General features: G+C 38.6%; 2 protein-coding genes across 3 annotated transcripts in view; one reads left to right on the forward strand and one right to left on the reverse strand.

Annotated features, from left to right (window-relative positions):
* stk10 (serine/threonine kinase 10) overlaps positions 1–7,253 on the forward strand; it is a 58,880-nt gene extending 51,627 nt beyond the window's left edge. The window contains exons 12-19 of the mRNA XM_084137639.1: positions 41–220; positions 952–1,044; positions 1,328–1,457; positions 1,550–1,674; positions 2,786–2,974; positions 3,083–3,208; positions 4,967–5,080; positions 5,942–7,253. Coding sequence (XP_083993765.1) covers positions 41–220; positions 952–1,044; positions 1,328–1,457; positions 1,550–1,674; positions 2,786–2,974; positions 3,083–3,208; positions 4,967–5,080; positions 5,942–6,082 — 1,098 coding nt within the window. The 3' untranslated portion in view covers positions 6,083–7,253. The remainder of the gene's footprint in view (positions 1–40; positions 221–951; positions 1,045–1,327; positions 1,458–1,549; positions 1,675–2,785; positions 2,975–3,082; positions 3,209–4,966; positions 5,081–5,941) is intronic.
* Positions 7,254–9,902: 2,649 nt separating this feature from the next.
* Positions 9,903–23,901, reverse strand: part of sh3pxd2b (SH3 and PX domains 2B) — a 52,855-nt gene continuing 38,856 nt past the window's right edge. The window contains exons 6-14 of one of the 2 annotated variants that reach the window (XM_084136075.1): positions 23,198–23,223; positions 22,910–22,945; positions 19,769–19,903; positions 19,516–19,617; positions 13,934–14,051; positions 13,650–13,846; positions 13,225–13,271; positions 13,027–13,152; positions 9,903–12,948 (exon numbers count right to left, since the gene is read on the reverse strand). In XM_084136075.1, the coding sequence (XP_083992201.1) occupies positions 11,416–12,948; positions 13,027–13,152; positions 13,225–13,271; positions 13,650–13,846; positions 13,934–14,051; positions 19,516–19,617; positions 19,769–19,903; positions 22,910–22,945; positions 23,198–23,223 (2,320 nt within the window). In that variant the 3' untranslated portion in view covers positions 9,903–11,415. The remainder of the gene's footprint in view (positions 12,949–13,026; positions 13,153–13,224; positions 13,272–13,649; positions 13,847–13,933; positions 14,052–19,515; positions 19,618–19,768; positions 19,904–22,909; positions 22,946–23,197; positions 23,224–23,901) is intronic. The other variant, XM_084136076.1, reaches the window with a different exon arrangement.

Raw genomic sequence — 23,901 nt, forward strand, 5'->3', positions numbered from 1 at the left:
GAAATAGTGCTGATATATTGGTCTGCGGCTGTGCTCACAGGCCAAGAAAAAATACTTTGACACCGAGCTGGAGACCCTGGAGAAACAGCAGAAGCAGACCATAGAGAAGATGGAGCTGGACCACACCACACGACTGCGGGACGAGGGCAAACACATCCGCGCTGAACAGGAAAAAGCCTACAGCAAGTTCCAGGACCAGATGAAGCACAAGAAGAAAGAGGCGAGTGATCTACACCTCAAATATAGATTAAAAATATACTTTTTTGACTAAATTTCAATGATTCCCCAAACTTTTTGTTGCACAAAATTGTTAATATCAAATTAATGTGATTGGTAATGAAATATATCAATTAATACATTTCAATGTGTAAATAATATTCTAGAACTTTACTATTTTAATGTAATATTTTTTTTGTGTGTGTGTATATTGAAACCTGGCTTCATTGTAAATCTCGTTAATCAAATAACTGCTAAAAATTTTGCTAATTTTTTATTTTGCTAATGATAATGACAACAAGATGATTATGTTTTGAATGGTGGTGATGAAATTGACTAGAATATTAAATATGAAATTGCAAGATGTTATAGATATATCAATACGCTGAACGTTTTCTGAAGAGGAGTAAACATCTAAAAAATAATATGGTTGATTTTTAATGCAGTTTGAGTTTTGAATGGACTAAAATAAATGATTAGATGATGAAATATTAAGTCGCTAACATCTCACATAATGTTCTCTTGCTTACAATATAAACTAGTGCAAAGGTTAGCATTATTAGATTGAAATCTGTTTGGTATAACATGAAATGTTATAGCATTCAAACCGTCAGCGATTTTATTTCAGATGTTACAGTACGTACAGTACGTTATGGGGACATTGTAGATAACATGTAGATTTGTGTTCAGTTTTCCAGTTTGAAATAAAACACTTTTATCTTTATTTTGTCTCAGGTCAAACAAGAAGTGGAGAAACTGCCCAGGAGTCAGAGGAAAGACAGTTTGAAGGTCAAAATGAACAACTTTCAACAGCTGAAGTTAAACGAGGTTTGTTTAAGACGTGGCTGTCTCCACTTTTGAGCAGTTTGAACCTTTTATCACAGACAGAAGGCACAGAATCAATGCCTAATTCAAATAGTAGGAGATGACCAATGGAAACATGTTTAATCAAGTATCTCCACTGGTCTTGAGAAGTGCTCTTCTAAACCACAACTGTGTTTTTCCATGATCTGGAGATCTCTCAGCAGAACATTATTACAGGAAAGCGCATCAGCTGCATCTGTTTGTGTCAAAAAGGTTTGAGTTTTATTCTCTCCGGCTCTTTGTTCAGGAAGAGAAGTTCCTTGCAGATCAGAGGGATTATCTTGACTCGACTCTGAAGAGCATCATCGCTGAAAATAAGCGGGAAATCTCCGAGACGGAGCGCCAGTGCCTCCTCAAAAAACAGGCTCTGCTCAGAGGTATAAATGAAGATTGAGAACTTGAGTGACGTCCATGTTGAAGGTTTTAAGCAGATCGTGCTCATAACCCAAGCGCTCTCTTCATCCGTCAGATCGAGAGTCCACTGTTTGGGACATGGAGGAGAAGAACTTGCACGAGAGACACCAGCTCCTCAAACAGCAGCTGAAGGACCAGTACTTCATGCAGAGACACCAGCTCCTCAAGAAACACGAGAAGGTGTGTGTGTGTGTGTGTGCAGTGTGACAGACAGGAATGGGGAACATTTGCACTTCCTGTGTGGACAGTTTTATTGACTTTAATGGGAGTATTATAGTTTTAGAGTCCCCATAGTCATACAAAACCTGGAAATATCAGAACATATAAAAATTGAGTTGTCTAGGCCCCAATTTTTACTTTTTTTTTTTTTAATGTAAACTGAAGATAAGAAAATAAAAGCTAATTCAGAGTATTAATACAACTATAATAGTATACAGTATAAATAATATATACCTGAGGCACTACTTGCTGGAAATAAATAAATGCTAAAACTGAACTCCAGCTAAAACTGCATTCACGCATCAGTCTGAATGATTCATCAGCAAATAGCCCTGAATTATAATGATTTAAAAAAATCCTTCTCAGTTGTTACAAGTACCAGAAAAAAACATGCTTTTTTTTTGGTCAGAAAGCATTTATACCATATTCATGTTGTGGAAGCTTCTTTCCGCCATACAATAAAAAAGTTCCGTTCTTTTTTGTTGTAACTATTGCGAGATATAAAATACAAATTTTGAGGGAAAAAAGTCAGATTTGTGAGTTATATTTGCGAGTTTATAACTGTTTTTATACTGTTTTTCTCACATTGCGAGTTTAGAACATGCAATTCTGTTGTTTTCCCCTCGTAATTCCAAATTTATAACCCACAATTCTGACTTTTTTTCTCACAATTGCGAGTTTAAACGTGCAATTCTGTTTTCCCCCCGCAATTCCAAGTTTTTAACTTGCAATTCTGACTTTTTCTCGCAATTTCAAGTTTATAACTTGCAACTAAAAGAGAAAAATGACAGAATTATGAGATAAAAAGTCGCTATTACCTTTTTTCCCTTTTTTTTAAATTCTGTGGCAGAAACAAGCTTTCAAACCATGTCGTTTTCTTATTAGAACCTTTATTTAACCAGGAGAGAAGATGTTTTTGTAGTTTATTTGTTTTAAAAATGTGATCAGACTTTATCACTTCCAAACATTGTGTTTAAATGGCACACATCTGATTCAGTCTAAGTGTTCAGTGTGTGGTTGTGTGTTAGTGCTCTGACACTGACCCGTGTGTGGATGGTGTGTGTGTGTTCAGGAACAGGAACAGATGCAGTGCTATAACCAGCGCATGATTGAGCTCCTCAAAGCTCGACAGCAACAGGAGAAGAACAGACTCCCCAAGATCCAGCGCAGCGAGGGCAAAACACGCATGGTCATGTTCAAGAAGAGCCTGAAGATCAACTCCACCGGGAACTCGGCGGAGGACCGCGAGAAGATCAAGCAGGTGAAGCGCGTGTGTGTGTGTGTCCTCCTCTCTGAGACTTCTCTCTCGGCCCGTGTGTGTGTGTCCTCCTCTCTGAGACATCTCTCTCTCTCTCTCTCTCGTCCTCAGTTCACCAGGCTGGAGGAGAAGAGGCAGAAGGCCGAGCGACTGCACCAGCAGCAGAAACATGATAACCAGATGAGAGAGATGATCAGCCAGTGTGACGGGAACACCAGAGAGCTTCAGCAGCTGCAGGTCACACACACAATCCTCATGCTTTTCCTGGCCGTTCACATAGTGCTGGGCGGTATACCGGTTCATACTGAATACCGGTGTTTATTTTTGTTATGATATGAATTTTTAATATACCGCAATACCGGTGTATGTCGCTTTAACAGCGCTGGGAACGCAACACTGTTTGAGGGTCTTTTCACTGTTGCACCGGTGATGCACAGATGTGTGTGTTACTGTAACGGTGAAGATGGAGAGGTTAAACTATAATTGATCTGTCAAATTATATTACAGTGTTTCCCATACACTGGTTCACAATATCAACACTGCCTTTTGGAAAATCTATTTGTGGTTGGCATTGACATCGTTTAATAAACACGAGCACTGCACGTTTCAAAGTCAAAACGCGGCACGGGTGTTTTTATATGAATATATCTGAAGTGAACCTGCGGTCTTTAGAAAAGTTTCAATGTTATTTCAATTGAATCTTTCTTTATCTTTCCTGATAAAGCAGCGTTTATGAGCGCTGTGCTGCCTTGTGTACATCCGTTACCGGGGAATCCGTTTTGTGTACATCCGTTACCGGGGAAACCGCTTTGTGTACATCCGTTACTGGGGAAACCGCTGTTTCTGAGTGACACGCCAACAGCGCCTCCTGCTGGACCTCTTTATAAACAGCATCATTTTGTGCAAACCTGTATTAAAGGGATAGTTCACTTTGAAATTAAATTTTGGTATGTTTTAGCTTACCTCAAGGGCATCCAAGATGTAGGTGTCTTTTTTTCCGCAGTAGATTCAATTTTGATATTTTTAGGTCAAACCGTTCTTGTCTGTCAGTCATATAATGCAGGTCTGTGGTCACCACCTCAAAGAGCATGCACAGAGTCCAAATTAAAGCAATTCCCCATCGTCCAAATTAAACAATTCCCCATCGTAAGTACACATTGATGGTCTGAGACACGAAACGAGCGGTTTGTGTGAGAAAACGAACAGTATTTATATCGTTTTTACCTTTTGTACACAGCGACGTCCAAGTGATCTGAGGGTGCATAGATATATACACTAGATGTCGCCTTGGCGAGCGCAGTTCATTGAACAAATGCCGTAGCCAAGGCGACATCTAGTGTATCTATGCACCAGTCTGCGTACACGTCACACACTAGGAAGCGCCCGCGCCCTCAGATCACTTGGACCTAAAAATATCAAAATTTAATCTACTGCGGAAAAAAAGACACCTACATCTTGGATGCCCTTGAGGTAAGCTAAAACATACCAAAATTTAATTTCAAAGTAAACTATCCCTTTAATACTAGTGTGGATTTTTCTACAATATTCACTCATCTTAAGTCAATCTACTGCAGTATCTCCTCTCTCAATCAGCAGAAAATGTGGTTAACACCTTGTCATGCTTGAAAAATAATAATACCGTCATATACTGTGAAACCGGTTATTAAAAATACAGTGATATACATTTTTGGTCATCCCGCCCAGCACTATGTTCACACACATCGTGTCGAACACAGAAGGAAAAGATCGTTTGATACATGTCCGAGTGTTTTTTGTTTCAATCCCAACATTATCCGACGCACTCTTTTTTGTGTGTTCTGCATAAAGATAAACTATGAATTAACTATAAGTTCGTAAAAGTATTTTGTCACTGTATACTTGTAGTATTAGTGGACATTTTTGTGTTGCATCGCATCTCACTGAAAACTCAATGGCGTTGTTGTGGTAACAGTTGTTTTGTCTCTCGCTGTGTCTGACTTTGAATGTCTCCTGCAGAATGAGAAATGTCACCTGCTAATAGAAAACGAAACGCAGCGTCTGAAGTCTCTGGATGAGCAACACAACCAGCAGCTGAAGGACTGGAGAGAACACCTCAAGCCCAGGAAGAAGGTCAGAGTTCACTCTTACTCTCTCTTACACGATTGGACACTGAGAGGAGACGCGTCTGGCTCATATTTCACCCTAAAATCTCAATTACAGAAAAAGAAACATATATTGAACACTACCATTCAAATGTTTGTGGATGGAACGATATTTGAGTCGCTTATGGTCATCGTGGCCGGCTGCATTTATTTGATCAAAAACAGTAAAAATAGTAATATTGTAATGTACAATTTAAAATGGCTGTTTTCTGTTTTAATATTGACTTGTCACGATTTTCGACAATAGACTTGTCACGATTTTCAATTAATTGTCTGATTGCGGTTATTTGATTTAATCGCAATTATTTGAGCCCCGCCTCCACTCACTCACTCACTCAGAGATCCACTGGTTGACGATCACACGTTGATCTGATTGGTTACAAGGTCGTTTGTGACGTCAGAAACACCAGCGATTTCAAAGCGTGTTTTTGAGACTGTCTTTGGTTCACTGCAGTTTTAAGGAGGAAATACTCAGCAATGGTGTCGACTTATGAATTTACACATGGTTTGTCTTAAAGTGTATTAAAAACACCACATAGACACATAAACAACATTAAAAACTGGATTTTCACCACAGGGGGACTTTAATAAAAGAGTGCCAATAATTATGGCCAATGTGTTTTGGAGAAAAACATTTATTTCATAATGTGATTTACACTCCACTTTCAATTCTTTTACTTCTGCAATGATGAAAAAAACCATTAAATAATACATTGTTTTTGCAGTAATGAGAGATGTGTTTGATTGTCAGTTATTATCTCAGAATATCAGCGGATCAATGGAATGGTTGTGGAGTTGAAGTACGATGTGTTGTCGTTTGCTCTCGCAGGTTCTGGAGGATGAACTGACTCTGAGGAAAAAAGAACAGGAGATTTTCTTCAGGATGAGCGAAGATTCCGAGTGTCTGAACGTCGGCTCACCGAACAAACTCACCAAGTTCCTTCCATACGTGGATTCCTCCACCACATGAGCACCACACACACTCGCATGAGCGCCACACACACTCTCACGTCCAGATCCCCAACAAGTATTTGAGCTTTTTTATTTGTGTCGGAGGAGTAATCTGATAAATGCACAGAACGTAGAATCACGTGATGCTGAAGAAGCCAAAGAACCATTTAAACTGATCCTAACAACACATACTGACACATTCATGATTTAAGTACAGTCACTTGAAATGACATTCATTTAATTGTAGGTTTATTGCCAGTTATCTGCTCAGTATAGACAGCTGCAAGTGCTTTGATGCATTTATTTAGACGAAGGGATTTTGTATCATGAATAAGAAACGAGGGCATGTCGTTTATTTCCCACTCGAGGTCTGACAGACTCTTGCCTTAGTTTAAAAGCTACTGTTGGAATTTTCTTTTTAAGTTAGCAAAAGGTGTATTGCCAAACATATTGTACAAACCTTGCATATTCTTATATATTTTTATTTTTTCTATGATCATTTAATATATATATATTGAAACTTTATCGCTTTTCTTTTAAAAACCAATTTTGACCTTGTACAAATGTTTAAATGCTGAAAAATGAATTTGTTTTAATTTTTTTGGAACCGCTTCACACGAAGCATACATTTTAATTGGTACATTAAGTTATTTTACACGTTTGTTGGATGTTTTTGATGTTTTATGTACGAGACAACGACTAATTTGCCACTTTTATTATTCTGCAAAGTTCACCAAAATGTGAGTTATTCTCTGCCACGCACTGCCAGTGGCACATTTACTGTAAACGCATCACACTGGACGAGATGGGCCAAAGTGAGACTTCTGGCTGGGGGGTTTAGTTAACGTTGGCATGGAGTTGATGTTTTCCTGTTTAGGTTCGGCCATTTTGTCACCTAACCCAAGTGCAATATGTGTGTTCCTCTAATGTTGTGTTCAGATTTTATACATGTTATTTTACAACCGCTTCCATTCTTTAGCCATCTGAAGGGTTTATTTTCCCAGTGTTTCTGACGATAAGGTACTTGGATTTTTTTTTTTTTTTTTTTTTTTTTTTTTTTATGCACAATGTTGGTCATTCCTGTTCGAGTCTAACTCTGTGTAACCAAAGGTTCAGTGTGGATGATGCCTCTCCTGATGTAAGAAACTGTTTCCTACGAGAGCATATATAATAAATGAGATGTTTATTCATCCTTGCAGTTCTTTCATTGAGTACTCGGTATTAGAAATAACTTTGTGCTAACCGGGGCCATGTGGTTAATCTTAAACATGGCAGCACACTGGAAGATGAAAAGGTCTCAAACCGTATTTGGTGTTTCTATCTCTAAACCAGTAGATTTGAGCTTGACTGGAGTTCAGTTTGTATAGTTTTGCTGTGGCGCACACTGACGACATCACCAGCAGTTCAATTTTTTAAAAAGTTGCACTTCTTTGACAGCATTTAAAAAAAAAAAAAAAAAACATTCTAGTACTTGTTGATATAGAAAAACAATGCAACGCAAAACCAGTACCTGTCAGTCCGTAGCAGAACCTGATTTCCACAAGTACAACGTGTTCCTGGATCCACATCTTTGTTTATCCCGCAACATTCCAATCAACCAATCAGATTTAAATTAAAGGGATAGTTCACCTAACGATAGTAACACATAACTTATGAGTAGAGTTAGATGTAGGGGTAGGATTAATTTGTTCGGACAGGAATGTTGTTCCAGGATCAACTAAATATGTTGACTCAGGTCAGGAACGTGTCTAACTTCACAAAATGGTTTCAGCAAACTTTCATGGATTCAAAGAGCAGACGAGGTAAAACCTCTCCAACCGCCATACTTTATAACTTTATTTAGTTTACATTGGGCAAGGTTTTAATTAAATTGGTAGGCTAAAATGTTTAATAAAAAGTTAATCAATATTATTTCTAAATGCTTTTTATGAAATTAAGACACTTGCACACGGTTGTGATTCGCACATGTGATATACACACTTTGTTTTATTGGCAGACTTTTCTATAGACTGTTGTCTTTCTCTGCTGATCATTCCCCAAAACTATTCATCCTTACCTTCCAACAAGAAAGGAAACAGTGGAAGGAAAATATGGCTTTGTTGGCCTGGTTTCACAGTCAGGGCTTAAATTAAGCCTGGATTAGGCCTTAGATCAATTATGGCATTTAAGCAGCTTCTATAAACGTGACTTAGAAAAAACATTACTGGTTTGAATATTGAGACAAAACAATGGCACTGACATATTTTAAGATATATCAGTGCAAGTTTCTTTCAGTTAAAACAGCTCAAACATACATTTTGACTGACCATCCATCCATCTATTCATTCCTCCATCCATCCATTCATTCATTCATTCATCTCTCCATCCATCCATCCATCCATCCATCCATCCATCCATCCATCTATCTCTCCATCCATTCATTCATCCATCCATCCATCCATCCATCCATCCATCCATCCATCCATCCATTCCTTCATCCATCCATCCATCCATCCATCCATCCATTCCTTCATCCATCCATTCCTTCATCCATCCATCCATCCATCCATCCATCCATCTCTCATCCATCCATCCATCCATTCCTTCATCCATCTCTCCATCCATCCATTCATTCCTTCATTCATTCATCCATCCATCCATCCATCCATCCATCTATTCATTCATTCCTTCATCCATCCATCCATCCATCCATCCATCTCTCCATCCATCCATACATCCATCCATCTCTCCATCCATCTATCCATTCATTCCTTCATCCATCCATCCATCCATCCATCCATCCATCCAAGTTTACACCTATAAACCTTAGTTACACTGGTACTTTGATTTTTATGAATCTACTCATATAGACTAATCAAAAGTTTTTCAACAAAGTTTAATATTTTTATTAGACTATATTATACTCTTATTATAAAACAGTACAATTTTGAATTATTAATATTTGTTTTCTATTTGAATATATTTTAAACTGTAATTACTGTGATCATTACTCCAGTCTTCAGTGTCACATGATGATCCTTCAGAAATCATTCTAATATGCCAATATGATTTTTTCTTCTGTATTTTGATTAAAAAAAAGAGCCTTGGTGAGCAGAAGAGACTTCTTTCAAGATTATTTTGTATAACAATAACAAAATACAAATATATTTTGAATAACAAAACTTTTGACTGATTGATTGAGGACGCATATTAATGAATGGACATATTAGCCATTAACATTGTAAAACAGTTCACTAATGTACATTCAACGACATGCAATAAACACACTGAACTGAATATGTATGATCGGCTATTCGTGTTGCATTTAAAACTTTGTTAATCTTCTTGGCAATAATAAACATAAGCTCTCCCCCCAATTTCAAGGCAATGTGTTTGCATAATTTTATATTTCTCCATGATATTAGTCATGTATATTGGATTAGATATTGATATTAGTCCATAGTCTATATAGATTTAGAAGATTTTATAGACGTATAGATTTTTTATTTATTTTTTACTGCAAGAAATACATTTGCTTATTAAAAAAAAACAAAAAAACATCTATGCATCCATCTCTCCTTTATTGCTACCTTTCAGGAACTTTAAATTTGCCAGTTCATTATAATTTTGGGGAGTTTGAAAACCCCTGCCTTCCCTTTCCAACTTCAAAAATCCAGCTATATTTCTTTCTCTTTTGTCAATAAAAAAGGAAACTGAATATAAAGTAACCAGAAACTCAAAAAGACAATTATATAAATGGAAGACAGAATAAAGTGTGCAGTTGATAACTATCACTTAAAGTTTAATATCATAATAAAGTGTTCCCATGGGATGGCTTATAATAATAAAAAAAAATCATGTTGACTATTTAAAATGTTTATTGATTTACATAATGTAAAAAAAGACAAAAATACTATTAACAAAACATCACACAAAAAATAAAATAATAATAACAATAAGGTAACCTATGTCATCTTGCCTTTGTTCCTGGTTGGAGAAACACATTTTAACAGTCATGTTTCATACTTACAGTGTTTACCCTCTTCGCTCTGTTATCCTTCATAGCATTTTTCTAGCAAATACCTCTCAACTATAGAACACCTTCCATTATCCTTTCCTAACTCAGGCACTTTCATGTGTTGCACATTTAAAGATGGACTGCTTTTATGGATGCATTTTATAGCAACCAGGAGCTAATGACCATAGAGCAAAGTCAGCATACGATTTCTGGTGCTCCCAGTATTGTCAAGTCCCACTGGGCACCTCTTGAACACTGTTTTAGTTTTCTGATAAACAAATGAATGGAAAACAAAACACAAAATATCTTTAGTAACATAAAATACACATTTCCAAATGTAGTGTTAACAATAAACATGTTTATCAAATGTATGCTTGAAACCAGTCAAGCATGAATGTTGAAACATTTGACAATGATTGTAAAATATCTAAGCACATTAGTCAATGGTATGAAAATACTTTGGGCAATACTGACATATTATATAAAAGATTGACAATATTATGGCTGCTCTGAGGTAATCCATTATTCACTAATGTGGACAATTGGTACTGCAAAACAGAGTTGCTTTTTATATCAATGTTTGCAATAACATTTACACAACAGAAATCAAATAGAAATGAAATAAGAATAGAAATGGGTGCCACCGTTCTGTAAACCTTAAGGCCGTTTCTTGCTTCTCCTCATTCCACACCTTCCCTTTACTCATCAGCTCCACAGTGCAGAGTCTATAAAAAGTGCAGCTTGAAACCAAACAATTGAAAATTAAAGTAGATAACCAAGCAACATGATTTGTAGAGATTTATAGTCTTAGAACCTACAATATTTATGATTATTTGTACTTGGCTGTAAACTAAAAGACTCAAGATGGAAACGTAGCGTTATAAAGCTAGAGCGTTTAAGTTCTCCAGGCTTGATTTGAAGCTCCAACTTGCTTATTGTAAGGTTTTGTAGTATGTGTAATATAGAAGCATACTCATATTCTAATCTAGACTCAATCTGCTGATATACACTGCTCAGATATCAAGCTTTACTTATTTGCATATACAGTACTACGCAAAAAGCACAGAACGCTTTGCATATTATACTGAGGCACAATATCATGGAGGCTGTGAAAAGTCATTGATATATTGCTAGTCACTTAAACCTTTAGCGATACATATAAGGTTTGATTAACATAAGAATGCGCAAGTAACAGTGCTAACGCACACTAAAAGGGAGAGTTACACAATTAAAAAGCAAGCAAACAAATTATTATGGCCTGTTTGAACTTGCAAAGGATGGAATGTGATTTTTTTTTAAAAAGGTACCCATAAATAAAGATGTTAATTAAATAAGGTTTTCGATGCCGAGAGTACCTAAGGTTTCTTGGTCAGGTAATTGGAAGGAATCCAGCCCTCCATCACTGGCCCATCACTCACATTTTTACAAAACCACCAGCCGCTACCACTTTTCTCCAGCACTTCGAAGACAGCGCCCTCTTTAAAGCCAGGTGTCTGCTCGTCTCCTTCAAAGTCTGCCACGGCTAAGAACAGCTCCTCTTTGGCTGGCTCCTTGATAAGGGGAGGGAGTTTGTCTCTCGGAGGCCCTGGTTTTTCTGTCTTAATGAGGGGCTTTGGTGGCACAGGTACTTTGGGCTTGGGTTCCTCCTTCTCCTTTTCTTTGGAGGCTGGCAAAGGGAAGGCTTTCGTTTTGGGTGGCGGGGGTCTGTTCTGAGGAGGGGCAGCCGGCTTGGCTTCCAGCAAGTCTTTTTGAGGAGCTTTGGTGTCTGTAGGACTGGCTGGCTCTGAACTCTTCTTTGGTGGTGGAGGCCTTCTAGGGGCCACAGACGGCCTCTGGGGAGGCTCTTTTGGTGCAGGTGTCGGCGGTTTAGTTGTTTCTGGTGGGTTATGGCCGTTTTGTTGCTTAGGGGGGAATTTTGTCTCTTCATTTGTTCCGCCATTATTCGGGGGGTTACTGGATGGCATATCGTTCTGTTGGCTGGGATCACTTGAGTTGCCACTGAGCTCTGGAGGCTTAGACGGACGAAGTTTACTCCGAAGGTTTGTGATGTCCAGCTCACTCTTGGCTACCGGCTCTGGTTTCACTGCAGGGGGGGGCTTTGGTCTGACCACTGGTTTCGGCTTCAGGAAGGGGGCTGGGCCGGCCGAATCAGGCTTCTCTTCGAGTGAATCTGGTTTGGGTTTGGGAGGCTGCTTGGCCACATGCTTTAGGTTAAACTTTTTCACCTCCTTGGCTGATATATTGTGGCCACACTCCAAGCCCATTTCATTGCGCAGATAGAGTTGCTTGTTCTTCTCCTCCTTCTTCATCTCTGGGGGTTTGTCTGGTTTGAGAGGAGCTGCTTTTGGCGTCACCAATGGGACGATGACTCCTGAGATTGGTGGTTTGGGTGGGAGAGGTTTGGAAAGGTCTACTTTGGGTGGGAGAGGTTTAGAAAGGTCTGCTTTGGGTGGGAGGGGTTTAGAAAGGTCTGCTTTGGGTTTGTCCTCCAGTTCCAGGCTCTTGTTGATGGATTCTCTCCTTGGAGGTAAAGCCGGTTTCTCTTCAGCCGTAGGTGAGGATGGAGGTGGGGGTAAGGGCGCAGAAAAATGGGAGCTGCTCTTGACCGCGTTGGGCTTCCATTCTCTTAGCTTGGAACGGGTGGAAAATTCAGAGTTGGATGAAGGTTCTTCTGGCAAGGGTTTGGACCAACTATGTTCAGAGTTGGTATTATTGCTTGAGGTATCATCAAACTTCAGCTGACCCATCTCACCAGGAAGGGGAGCCAAAAAGTTAGGCCTAGAGGCATTGCTAGTCTTCTTGTATTTATCAATGAATGTGACTGGAGCCCAGCCTTCTTTCTCATCAATCTGAATGTACCACCAGCCACTGGAGTTCTTCTCAATGACCTGGGAATACAGGGTATGACGTAAATGTAGAGATGCATTTGGAATAGCTAGATGTATTCGAGTAATATATTGACTCACTTCAACTTTCACTCCCGCCTGAAAGCTAATGCCATCTGGAATGGTTGTCTGAAAGTCAGCGATGGTGTAATATTCCTCCTCTACTTGCGGCGGCACTGGGGGTTTAGGCAGGTTCACTCCTCGTGGCTGGAATTAGAGATTTCTAATTACCTTTTAGAAATATTTGAGATGCAATTGTAAAAGAAGAATCACCCTTACTATTGTAAGATCCCGGCGTGGTGGAGGTCTCTGTCGAGCTCCTGCTTCTGCAAAAGAAAAGAGGGCAGAGTTTAGAGAGCCAACAATCTTTTCAAGCAAGTCTCTCTCACTTTCATCTGCTCTTGTTATGGTCGCCACAGTGGTCATCCGCATGTTTATTTGGCATATGTTTTACACCGGATACCCTTCCTGATGCAACTCAGCACTGAGTGAGCACTACAATCTCAAGCAAGTAAATGGAGCTAATTAGGCCATTGTATTTTTGAAAGACTCAACTATTTTTTACTTCAGCTTGGTGCCTTGATCACTCTTTTGGGAAGTATTTTGCAATAATGTCTGGCTGACTGTACATTAGATTGTACACACAGCCTATCTGAGAAATACTTGATTTTTTTTGGATTAGAATCAAACAAACTGTTGCTTACTGCGCTTGCTGTCTGAAAATGGTGAAAACCGGTCCCGCTGATTCTCCTTGTTCTCCTTGTTGGCATTCTGCTGTTTGCAAGCCACGTCTAGGTCATTAGTGCTGGCATGAATGGGGCCACCAGCCGCCATCTTCTGACTGAGAATGTCAGCCTTCTTCAGATAGGACGCCGGGGCCCAGCCCTCTTTTCCTTGGAATCTATGGGGTGAAAGGGGCAATGCTCTATCCAAGAAAATGCTTACGTTTTTTTGTCCTTTTTCTGAGTACATTTGCGTTTGTTTTTACCTGATCTTCCACCAGCCTTCCAAGTTTTTCTGAATGACCTCAACAGTCATGCCTCTCTCCAAATCAATTTCATCTTGATCACGTGCAGAGTAAGGATAGATTGCGGTGTACTTTTCCTCTGAGGAAAACGAAAGGAATATTTCAACTTTTTTTAGTTAAATATGCTGTTCATGAATAACATTCAACCACTACAGCCAATTTACCACTTAAGTTTTCTTTCTTTTGCACCAAATGAATACATATAACATCAATGTTCCACTAAAGCTTGACAACCAGAAATTATCCATTTTGAACAGTTTATCATTGTTTTATTAATAGATATGTGCAATTCTTTATCTTGATTGAAAAGTTTGCTTGTGATATTTTTCGTTAAAATAAATGGCACTTGAATATTTTCTTATCCAATGCAATGGCATCCATACATACATTTTTTCAGCTTACAATGCTTTCATTGTTTTGCTAAAATAGTTGAATGGAAACGTGGTAAATTTGATATTGTGGTAAAATTTTCACTTTTCACATTTGGATTTGGATTTTACAGTAAATGAGTGCTTGCAATCTGCATTTTCTCTCGAGCTTTGTCATGAATAGCAGATGGAGGAGGTTGGGGGAGGATCTGATCAGAGACTCAGAGTATTGACAGCATAAGCACATTTGCTGGGAAGAATGATTATTTTCACATGCTCACAACAAAATCACAATCTAAACATAACACGACTCCACCCGGTTTAAATGCTTCTTATATTCATACATTCAGTTTTGAGCCAGATACAAGCTTCAGTTTTAACTTTTTTTTCTTATATTTCTCCATTACTTTAATATTGAATACAATATTAGCACAACACAGTATGAAACTGTGTGAATCATTCTGATTTACTTCTGATATAATTAGCAGAATACCGAACTCACATTACTGTATGTATTTAACGGTGTAGTACGTATTGTAATACAAAAGAAATGTAAAAATACTATTATTTAAAAAAATAAAAAAGACTAACACACAGGTGACACCGTTTCTTCTGCTCTTTGCTTGTGTGATTCATTTGTTTAAATTGTGATTTTGTTTTATTGTCAGACATTTTTACAGAGTTTTCATTACAAGTCATGCATCAACTAACACCACTTATTTTGCAGGAGCATGAGTTATTTCATGTGCTTTGGTAATTATTTTTGTAAACAAGATATAACTCAGGAAATAAAGTAAAAGGAAAGTATTGTACAAATAATAATGATAATAATGACACCTGTGTTACAATTCCCTGATTCATGCTTTGTTCAGTTCTACACCACATACAGTGCAGTGCATGCAATGGCTCATGCAGAAGTCACAAATGCGGGGAGTGGAGGGGACCATCACAATAGAGTGATAAAGTGGTATGCTTTCCACCTTGGCCAAAGCCTGTGCTGAACAGATCCCCTAAAGTACGCCGGCGACCAACGTGCCTCGGCAGTGACCAGAATCTCCGGCACACTCCAGCAGAGAGCAAGCAGACACATGTGAAAACCTTCAGGTCACGTTTCTTTATGTTGGGCCACCAAATATACAATCTTTGCCATGTAGTGCTGAAGTAAAACTAAAAACTGCACTTCTCCTCCTTCTCATCTCTCTTTATGAATAACATCTGAGTAAGACTTCCTTTCTATAACTTTGTTGAATGGTAAAGTGTGTAATTTTTGCATCACTAAAGGGATTAGTGTCAAAAGTCTGGAGTTCCTGGGTTCATATAATTTGCTTAAAGGGTTATTTCACCTAAAGAAGATATTTTAAAGAATATTGGTAATCAAACAGTTGACGGTAGCCATTGACTTACATAGTAAGAGAAAAAAAATACTATGCAAGTCAATGGCTACTGTCTGGTTACCAACATTCTTTAAAAATATCTTCTTTTGTGTTTAGCAGAGGGAGGAAACTCACACAGGTTTAGAACAACAAGAGGGTGAGTAAATGATGACAAAATATTGATTTCTGGGTGGACTATCCCTTTAAGCAATACATATGAACCCAAGAACTCCAGACTTTTGTAAAACAACAACAACAACAACAACAACTGGTTTGCTAACTTTATATTGTTTGAGAAGGTTAACTTTTATTCACAAAACTTGCTCATCAAGAGTCATCAAACATCTGATCTCTTAAGCCCAAAGTATACAGTGCGTTTTACATGTACACTAGGGTATGCATACAATGTGCAATGAGATTGAAAACAACAAACTACTGGAGTCGGCGTCAACAATAGAAGAGTTTCAGAGATACGCGGCTCTAGTTTAAGAGTACAAAGACATTTTTATTGGTTATACAGTGAGGAAAATAAGTATTTGAACACCCTGCTATTTTGCAAGTTCTCCCACTTGGAAATCATGGAGGGGTCTGAAATTGGCATCGTAGGTGCATGTCCACTGTGAGAGACATAATCTAAAAAAAAAAATCCAGAAATCACAATATATGATTTTTTAACTATTTATTTGTATGATACAGCTGCAAATAAGTATTTGAACACCTGTCTATCAGCTAGAATTCTGACCCTCAAAGACCTGTTAGTCTGCCTTTAAAATGTCCACCTTCACTCCATTTATTATCCTAAATTAGATGCACCTGTTTGAGGTCGTTAGCTGCATAAAGACACCTGTCCACCCCATACAATCAGTAAGAATCCAACTACTAACATGGCCAAGACCAAAGAGCTGTCCAAAGACACTAGAGACAAAATTGTACACCTCCACAAGGCTGGAAAGGGCTACGGGGAAATTGCCAAGCAGCTTGGTGAAAAAAGGTCCACTGTTGGAGCAATCATTAGAAAATGGAAGAAGCTAAACATGACTGTCAATCTCCCTCGGACTGGGGCTCCATGCAAGATCTCACCTCGTGGGGTCTCAATGATCCTAAGAAAGGTGAGAAATCAGCCCAGGACTACACGGGAGGAGCTGGTCAATGACCTGAAAAGAGCTGGGACCACCGTTTCCAAGGTTACTGTTGGTAATACACTAAGACGTCATGGTTTGAAATCATGCATGGCACAGAAGGTTCCCCTGCTTAAACCAGCACATGTCAAGGCCCGTCTTAAGTTTGCCAATGACCATTTGGATGATCCAGAGGAGTCATGGGAGAAAGTCATGTGGTCAGATGAGACCAAAATAGAACTTTTTGGTCATAATTCCACTAAACGTGTTTGGAGGAAGAAGAATGATGAGTACCATCCCAAGAACACCATCCCTACTGTGAAGCATGGGGGTGGTAGCATCATGCTTTGGGGGTGTTTTTCTGCACATGGGACAGGGCGACTGCACTGTATTAAGGAGAGGATGACCGGGGCCATGTATTGCGACATTTTGGGGAACAACCTCCTTCCCTCAGTTAGAGCATTGAAGATGGGTCAAGGCTGGGTCTTCCAACATGACAATGACCTGAAGCACACAGCCAGGATAACCAAGGAGTGGCTCTGTAAGAAGCATATCAAGGTTCTGGCGTGGCCTAGCCAGTCTCCAGACCTAAACCCAATAGAGAATCTTTGAAGGGAGCTCAAACTCCGTGTTTCTCAGCGACAGCCCACAAACCTGACTGATCTAGAGAAGATCTGTGTGGAGGAGTGGGCCAAAATCCCTCCTGCAGTGTGTGCAAACTTGGTGAAAAACTACAGGAAACGTTTGACCTCTGTAATTGCAAACAAAGGCTACTGTACCAAATATTAACATTGATTTTCTCAGGTGTTCAAATACTTATTTGCAGCTGTATCATACAAATAAATAGTTAAAAAATCATACATTGTGATTTCTGGATTTTTTTTTTAGATTATGTCTCTCACAGTGGACATGCACCTACGATGACAATTTCAGACCCCTCCATGATTTCTAAGTGGGAGAACTTGCAAAATAGCAGGGTGTTCAAATACTTATTTTCCTCACTGTATCTTTTGGAAAGAAATAGCACAGACACTGGACAAGAATAACACTTTCTACTGTGCATGTGTTGCGCACAATATCAAATGGAGTATACCTTAAAAAAGGTGACGCGTTTAGGCTATACGTATACGCTAAGCATTCACGTCAAAACTAAAGTATACTTTGGGGTTTTGAAATGTAAAAGCACCTTCCCTCAACAAATCTTACTATTTGAGGTATTAAGGCTATGCTATAATTCATTTTCTGTGGTCCGCTTGTCTTAAGCAGAGCTTAACGTACAAGCCTTTTAAAGTTTATCTAGTAGACCTTTCTTTTCAAGTGCTCAAATCACTTGCACATGCTGTTGTTTGCGCGGACACAACAAACAGGCTGCCAGCGAACGCTGTGCTCAGACATCAGGGGACACTAGGGCTACTGGTTTTTTGAGGTCACTTGTTTGAGCCAGAAGCTGAGACTTTCAAACAGAGCAATGCTGTGAAAGTTTCACAACCTATTTAAGACTTGAGAAATAGGTTTAGACATGGGCAAAAATGTCCTTTGTCTATTATCAATAGCACAGCAGAAGTCACTTTCAAAGCAAGCAACTTTCTGTAGGTCAATGCGGCAAATAAACATGGCCAACTTGAACACAATGCAAAATTTACATGGGGAAATCTTTTACCTTCAAGCAAAATTCAAGATTGTGTGGATTTCTTTTGACATGACAGCAACTTTACACTTGTAGGGCCTCATTTATGAAACATTTTTGTGTATATCGTTCATAAAGCCGTTCTGGCGTAAATTTTCGGTGTTAGTTGGTACGACACCTTAATTTACACCTGCTCCCTACCACACGTAAAGGATGCGTAAAACATTTTAATGTTCTGTGTTTAATGTTCTAATTTAGGCAAACTGTTGACATTGCATTTTGATGCACTATGTACCATAATAATATTTCACAAGTTTTTGTTTTACTGTTACACTTTGGGTAATAGGTAGCACTCGTCATTGTCACTTTACACAGCGGTCCAATCACAGTGGAGGAGGGGCGGGACAAATACTACACCAACCAATCATCCTACTTGTACAATGACTGAACAACAATGGAGAAGTTAATATTGCTGGTAACAATAAGTCATAGCTAGACAATTTCATGTTCCTTAGTCAACCTGGTGTGCTAAAAAAAAAGGTAAATATTAATGGGAATATACTTCAGATATTTTATTCGTAAACAATTATAGAGGTGCCAATAATTGTGGCCAATGTGTTTCATATTTCATAATGTGACCCCCAGCCATTTTTGATCATATTTACCAGGGGTGCCATTAATTCTGACCACAACTGTATATGGACGGGGATTATGCTAATTATGAATGAGCGTGCACACGTGTCTTATGTACGAATGTTTGGAATTCATTAATACACACACATGTTTAACTACTGAATCTGTGGTATACAAAGCGTTTATGAATCCGGAGGAGAGTTTTCATAAAGGTTCATTTTACGCGCAGATTACTTTTTATATTTACGAAAGTTTCATGAATGAGGCCCATAGTCTCTGCATTAAACATTCAAAAAATTACACACTTCACCTTTAAGAGAACCCAAATCTGAATAAACAGGAGGTGGCACTTTTTGTCAAATTGTTGTAGGCATTTTATTCAGGTGAGATTGATGTGGAACATTTGATGACATGCAGGACTCACCTTCTTCTGCTGGAAATGAGAAATCATCAGGGTCATCCTGAGCTTCCAGACATGTGGCTGGTACCCAACCTTGAGCATCATCGGAGCTAACAAACCACCAGCCTGGGAAAGGAAATAATAAATGCCTTCTCAGGTGCTCAAGCCCACAGAAGAAAGACAATCATATGGGTTTGGAGCATCATGAAGGTATTCATTTAACAGAACAGGTCTGATTGACTTAATGGCGATTGACAATAATAGTGACGGATCCTACCGGACTCATTTTTCTCGATGACTTCCACTACTTGCCCCACGTACAGGCTGACCTCAGAGCTCTCCTGTTTCTCGTAGTCGGTGACGGCCACGTATTGATCCAGCATCAGCGGGTCAGCTGAGGACGAGTCTCCTCCTGGAGGGACAGAGCGGACAGGTATCGACAACTCTCCTAGCGTGCCACCACCACCACGACAAGAGAAGAAGGAAGCAAACGTGATTGGAAAAGATCAAAGCAGGAAAGCCAGAGGTTTTAGTGCTGGGAGTCTTGCAAGGAAACAAACCCACACCAAATCAGCAACACTGCTGCAGCAAATACACAACAGAGCAGAATCATTATCAAATGGTAATTGTCATCTTGATTAATCTATAAAGCACATTTACCTGAGCCTGAACAATATAATCCATGGTATAAACAACACCATTGCAGTGCATGATATTAGTTTGGTGATTTGTGCCAAATCATTGAAGCAAAGACTGATTGTGTTCCGGCTGAATTAATTTGCCCATTTCTGTGAATGATTTCGTGAGGGACTTTCAAAAACATGTACCAAAAGCTGCATTTATTTGACTAAAAATACTGTTAAATCAGCAATGTGAAATATTGTAACAATTTAATAAATCTTAAAGTGAAATTTACTTCTGAATGTTGGACAATGAAACTGAAACCTGGTCAATATAGTGTTGGCGGATTCATGCCTATATATATGCCTGGTGGCCAATCTTCACTGATTTTACACTCCATCAGTAAGAGCCGAGTGTGAAGGTTGAGTTAGAAGAGCAATAGCACAGCTGTACATAAAATATTGCAATCCACACAATATAATGGGAGACATATCCGAGTTCAAAAGAGCACAAATGGTTGGTGAGTGTCTAGCCGGCTCATCTGTGACAGCAAGTCTTTGTGGTGTATCGAGAGCAATGGTATCCAGGGTAAAGTCGGCACACCTGGTTTGTATCCAAAAAACAAAACCACAGCTGCCCAACTCTCCTCCCATGTTTCCACCAAAACTGTTCATCGGGAAACTCCAGAGTCAAAGTTCATGGTGGGGCTGCTATAGCCAAACCTTTGGTCACTCATGCAAATCCCAAATGTTGGTTTCATTGGTGCCAACAGTGCAAATATTGGGCTGTGGACGATGTGAAAGATGTATTGTTCTCTGATGAGTCCACCTCCACTGTCTTCTTTCCCACATCTGTGGGAGTTACGGTGTGGAAAAGCCCCAAAGAGGCTTCGCACCCGGACTGTTACTGCTCAGAGTGAAGGATCAGCGATGGTTTGGGCTGTAGGATCATGACATTCCCTTCTGTGCTTGATGGACGCATCAATGCCAAAGGACTGCCGAAGCATTCCGTGCACCTAATGGTTCAAACATTGCACTGCCTTATATCAGCATGATAATGCATCAATACTCACAGCAAGGCTGGTGACCGAGTGGTTTGATGAACATAAAAGTGAAGTTAAACATCTACCATTGCCTTCACAGTCACCAGATCTATATATTTTTGAGCTACTTTGGGATATTTAGGAGGAGCAAGTCAGAAAACGTTTTCCTCCACCAGCATCACACAGTGACCTAGTCTCGTGTAGCCAGACCTTCAGACTGACGCCAGAAGGTCTGGACTCCATAGTGGCTTTTATTGGCCAAGGACCGCCCAGAGGCTGACTGACATGTAAAGCAACCAATCACAGTTGGTTTTGTTCCATGTCATGTTTAGGGGGGCGTCTGCTTATATGTGTTTGCGTGATGTTTGTGAACCTCACTTATTGTGGTCTAAAACCAAGTGTTTCAGTTTCATTGTCCAACCCCTGTATATATATTGACCCCAAACCTTGGAACGGTTGTGTACACATTTGCTGAAACTGCTTGGCTAACTTAAATCATATTAATATGTTTAAACATAAAACAATTCAAAAATGAAAACTGTTATGATTTTCTCTCTCTTGTGTTATTCCAAAGCCATGAGATGTTTAGCGGGACGCTCCTTTCCATACGATGAAAGCAAAACAGGGGCTGTCACGCTAAAAAAGGGATGACAATAATAGCCACTCATGTGCTATATTCCAAGTCTTCAAAACTCATAAAACAGCTTAGTGAAACAGACGGTCATTTAAGCTGTTATTCACTGATGACCTTCTTCTGAAGCTCTGAAATCTCAGTTGAGGATTTTCAAACTTGGTGAATGAAGACAGATTGTGCCAGGCCTGACGTCAGAGATACCAAACGCCACTAGTTCTTTCAATTTTGTGAATGCACTTGGTGAATTATGTTTAAAATGTGTATCTGCTCCTCACACAAAGCTATCATATGGCTTCAGAATACTAGTATGGACTACTACTAGTTCCTGTGTGATTTCAATGCTTAGAAAAGATATGCATGACCACTTTTCAAAATCTCTCCTTTATGGAAGAAAGAAAGTAGTACACATGGCTTCAGAACAACATAAAGGTGAGTAAATGAAAACCAAATATTCCTTTGATATAAAGCATCATGACTACTATAGATGATATTCCTCATTTCTTATGATTTTGAAATCATTCACAGATAAATTATTATTTCCACTAAATTAACAAAAAAGATGTTGTCTAAAGCATGTACAATTCTGAATGACTATAAATCTTTAAGCCCTGATGAACATTTTAATCACAAGGTTAAAGAGAGCACAATTCATTCATAAGAACACAAAAAACACCTCTCATGCACTAAGATATAAAATACTAAAGTTATCAAGTTTGAGAATACTGCAGTACAATTGATCACACAAAGCAGGTTAAGAACACATCTGCCTCATATTCTACCTCAAAACATATGTTTTTGAATGTATTTGTATTTATTTGGTGTTGGCGCTGCTCTCTTTTACCTTCTGAAAAAAAAAGTGTTAGCTGTGTTACTGCTGAAACCACTACTACAATAAATGAACACTAGAACTTTTATCACTACCATTACAGACTAGTGTAAAAACTATCCTGAACAAGGGATCTGCGAAACGGTCCTCCTGTAAAGCACCACCACCACCACCACACTGCCATGCACATCACACAGGAACTGAGCACAGAGCTTTACCCGTGCCCACCTATAGAAGAGCCGCACTTCGAGGGGTCAAACACAAAGAGCATGGCTAAGCAAGTATCTGTTACTACCTCTCTTTAGGAAAGAAGACGCTCGCTCCATAATGCCTGATGAGGGAACATGAATAAGAGCAGGAATGAGAGAGTGGGAAGGTGGAAATGTTCAAGTAACAAAGGAATGAAAGCATCCACATTTAAGGGTGGATTTCCAAGTTTCTTGGATGATATTGTATCTCACATGAAATTTTGACTTGAGGGATCTATGAAGTGCATGGTCACCAGAGGGCACACTAACCACAGTCAAAGTGAATTACAACTCCAAAAATCCAACTTTCTCAAAAACAAAATTCAGTTCCTTACCAGATTTCTTTTTTCCACTGGGTTCCCTGTAAATAAAGACATTCAAGTTAGGTATTGATAATGTTAAATATGTTGTTTTTTTCTTAATTTTATGCAGTATCTTTGATATTCTGTTTTATTTTGGATATTTTATTTTTATATGTTCAGTTTCCATTTGAAAGTTTTTGTCATTTTAATAGTAAATAGTACAATAGTAATTGTGAAATAGTACAATTACTAACAAAAATGGTTTTTTATGTCATTTTTATTAGTTATTTAGACAGTTTGTTTTTATCATCAATATAGTTTTATTTTTTAGTTTACGTAGTTTTAGTTATTTTAGTACATAAATTGTATTTTATTTCAGTTAATGATTATTTTATTTCTAGAATATGTACACACACACACACACATATATATACATATATATAATGATTTTAGTTTTAGCTATCGATAATAATGTAAAATAAAATATCTAAGCAATAAATTGTGGGTCAGCAAGAGTTTTGGCAGAGAAAAAACATTTTAGATGTATTATTAATTCAGTCATTTTAACAGCGAATTTGCTGTTTCAAACTGGTTGGTAATCATGATTATTTTGGAGTTTTCCAAACCACTGTCACCTTTTGCTTGATTGCTTTACACAAATATTCACTCAAGCTGCTTTGGAAAAATATTTACATGTGATAAATATAAATTAAACTGAAAATGGTTGTCTTCGGGTT

This window comes from Abramis brama (genome assembly GCF_963993115.1).
Source record: "Abramis brama genome assembly, chromosome: 15".
Taxonomy (NCBI): Eukaryota; Metazoa; Chordata; class Actinopteri; order Cypriniformes; family Leuciscidae; genus Abramis; species Abramis brama.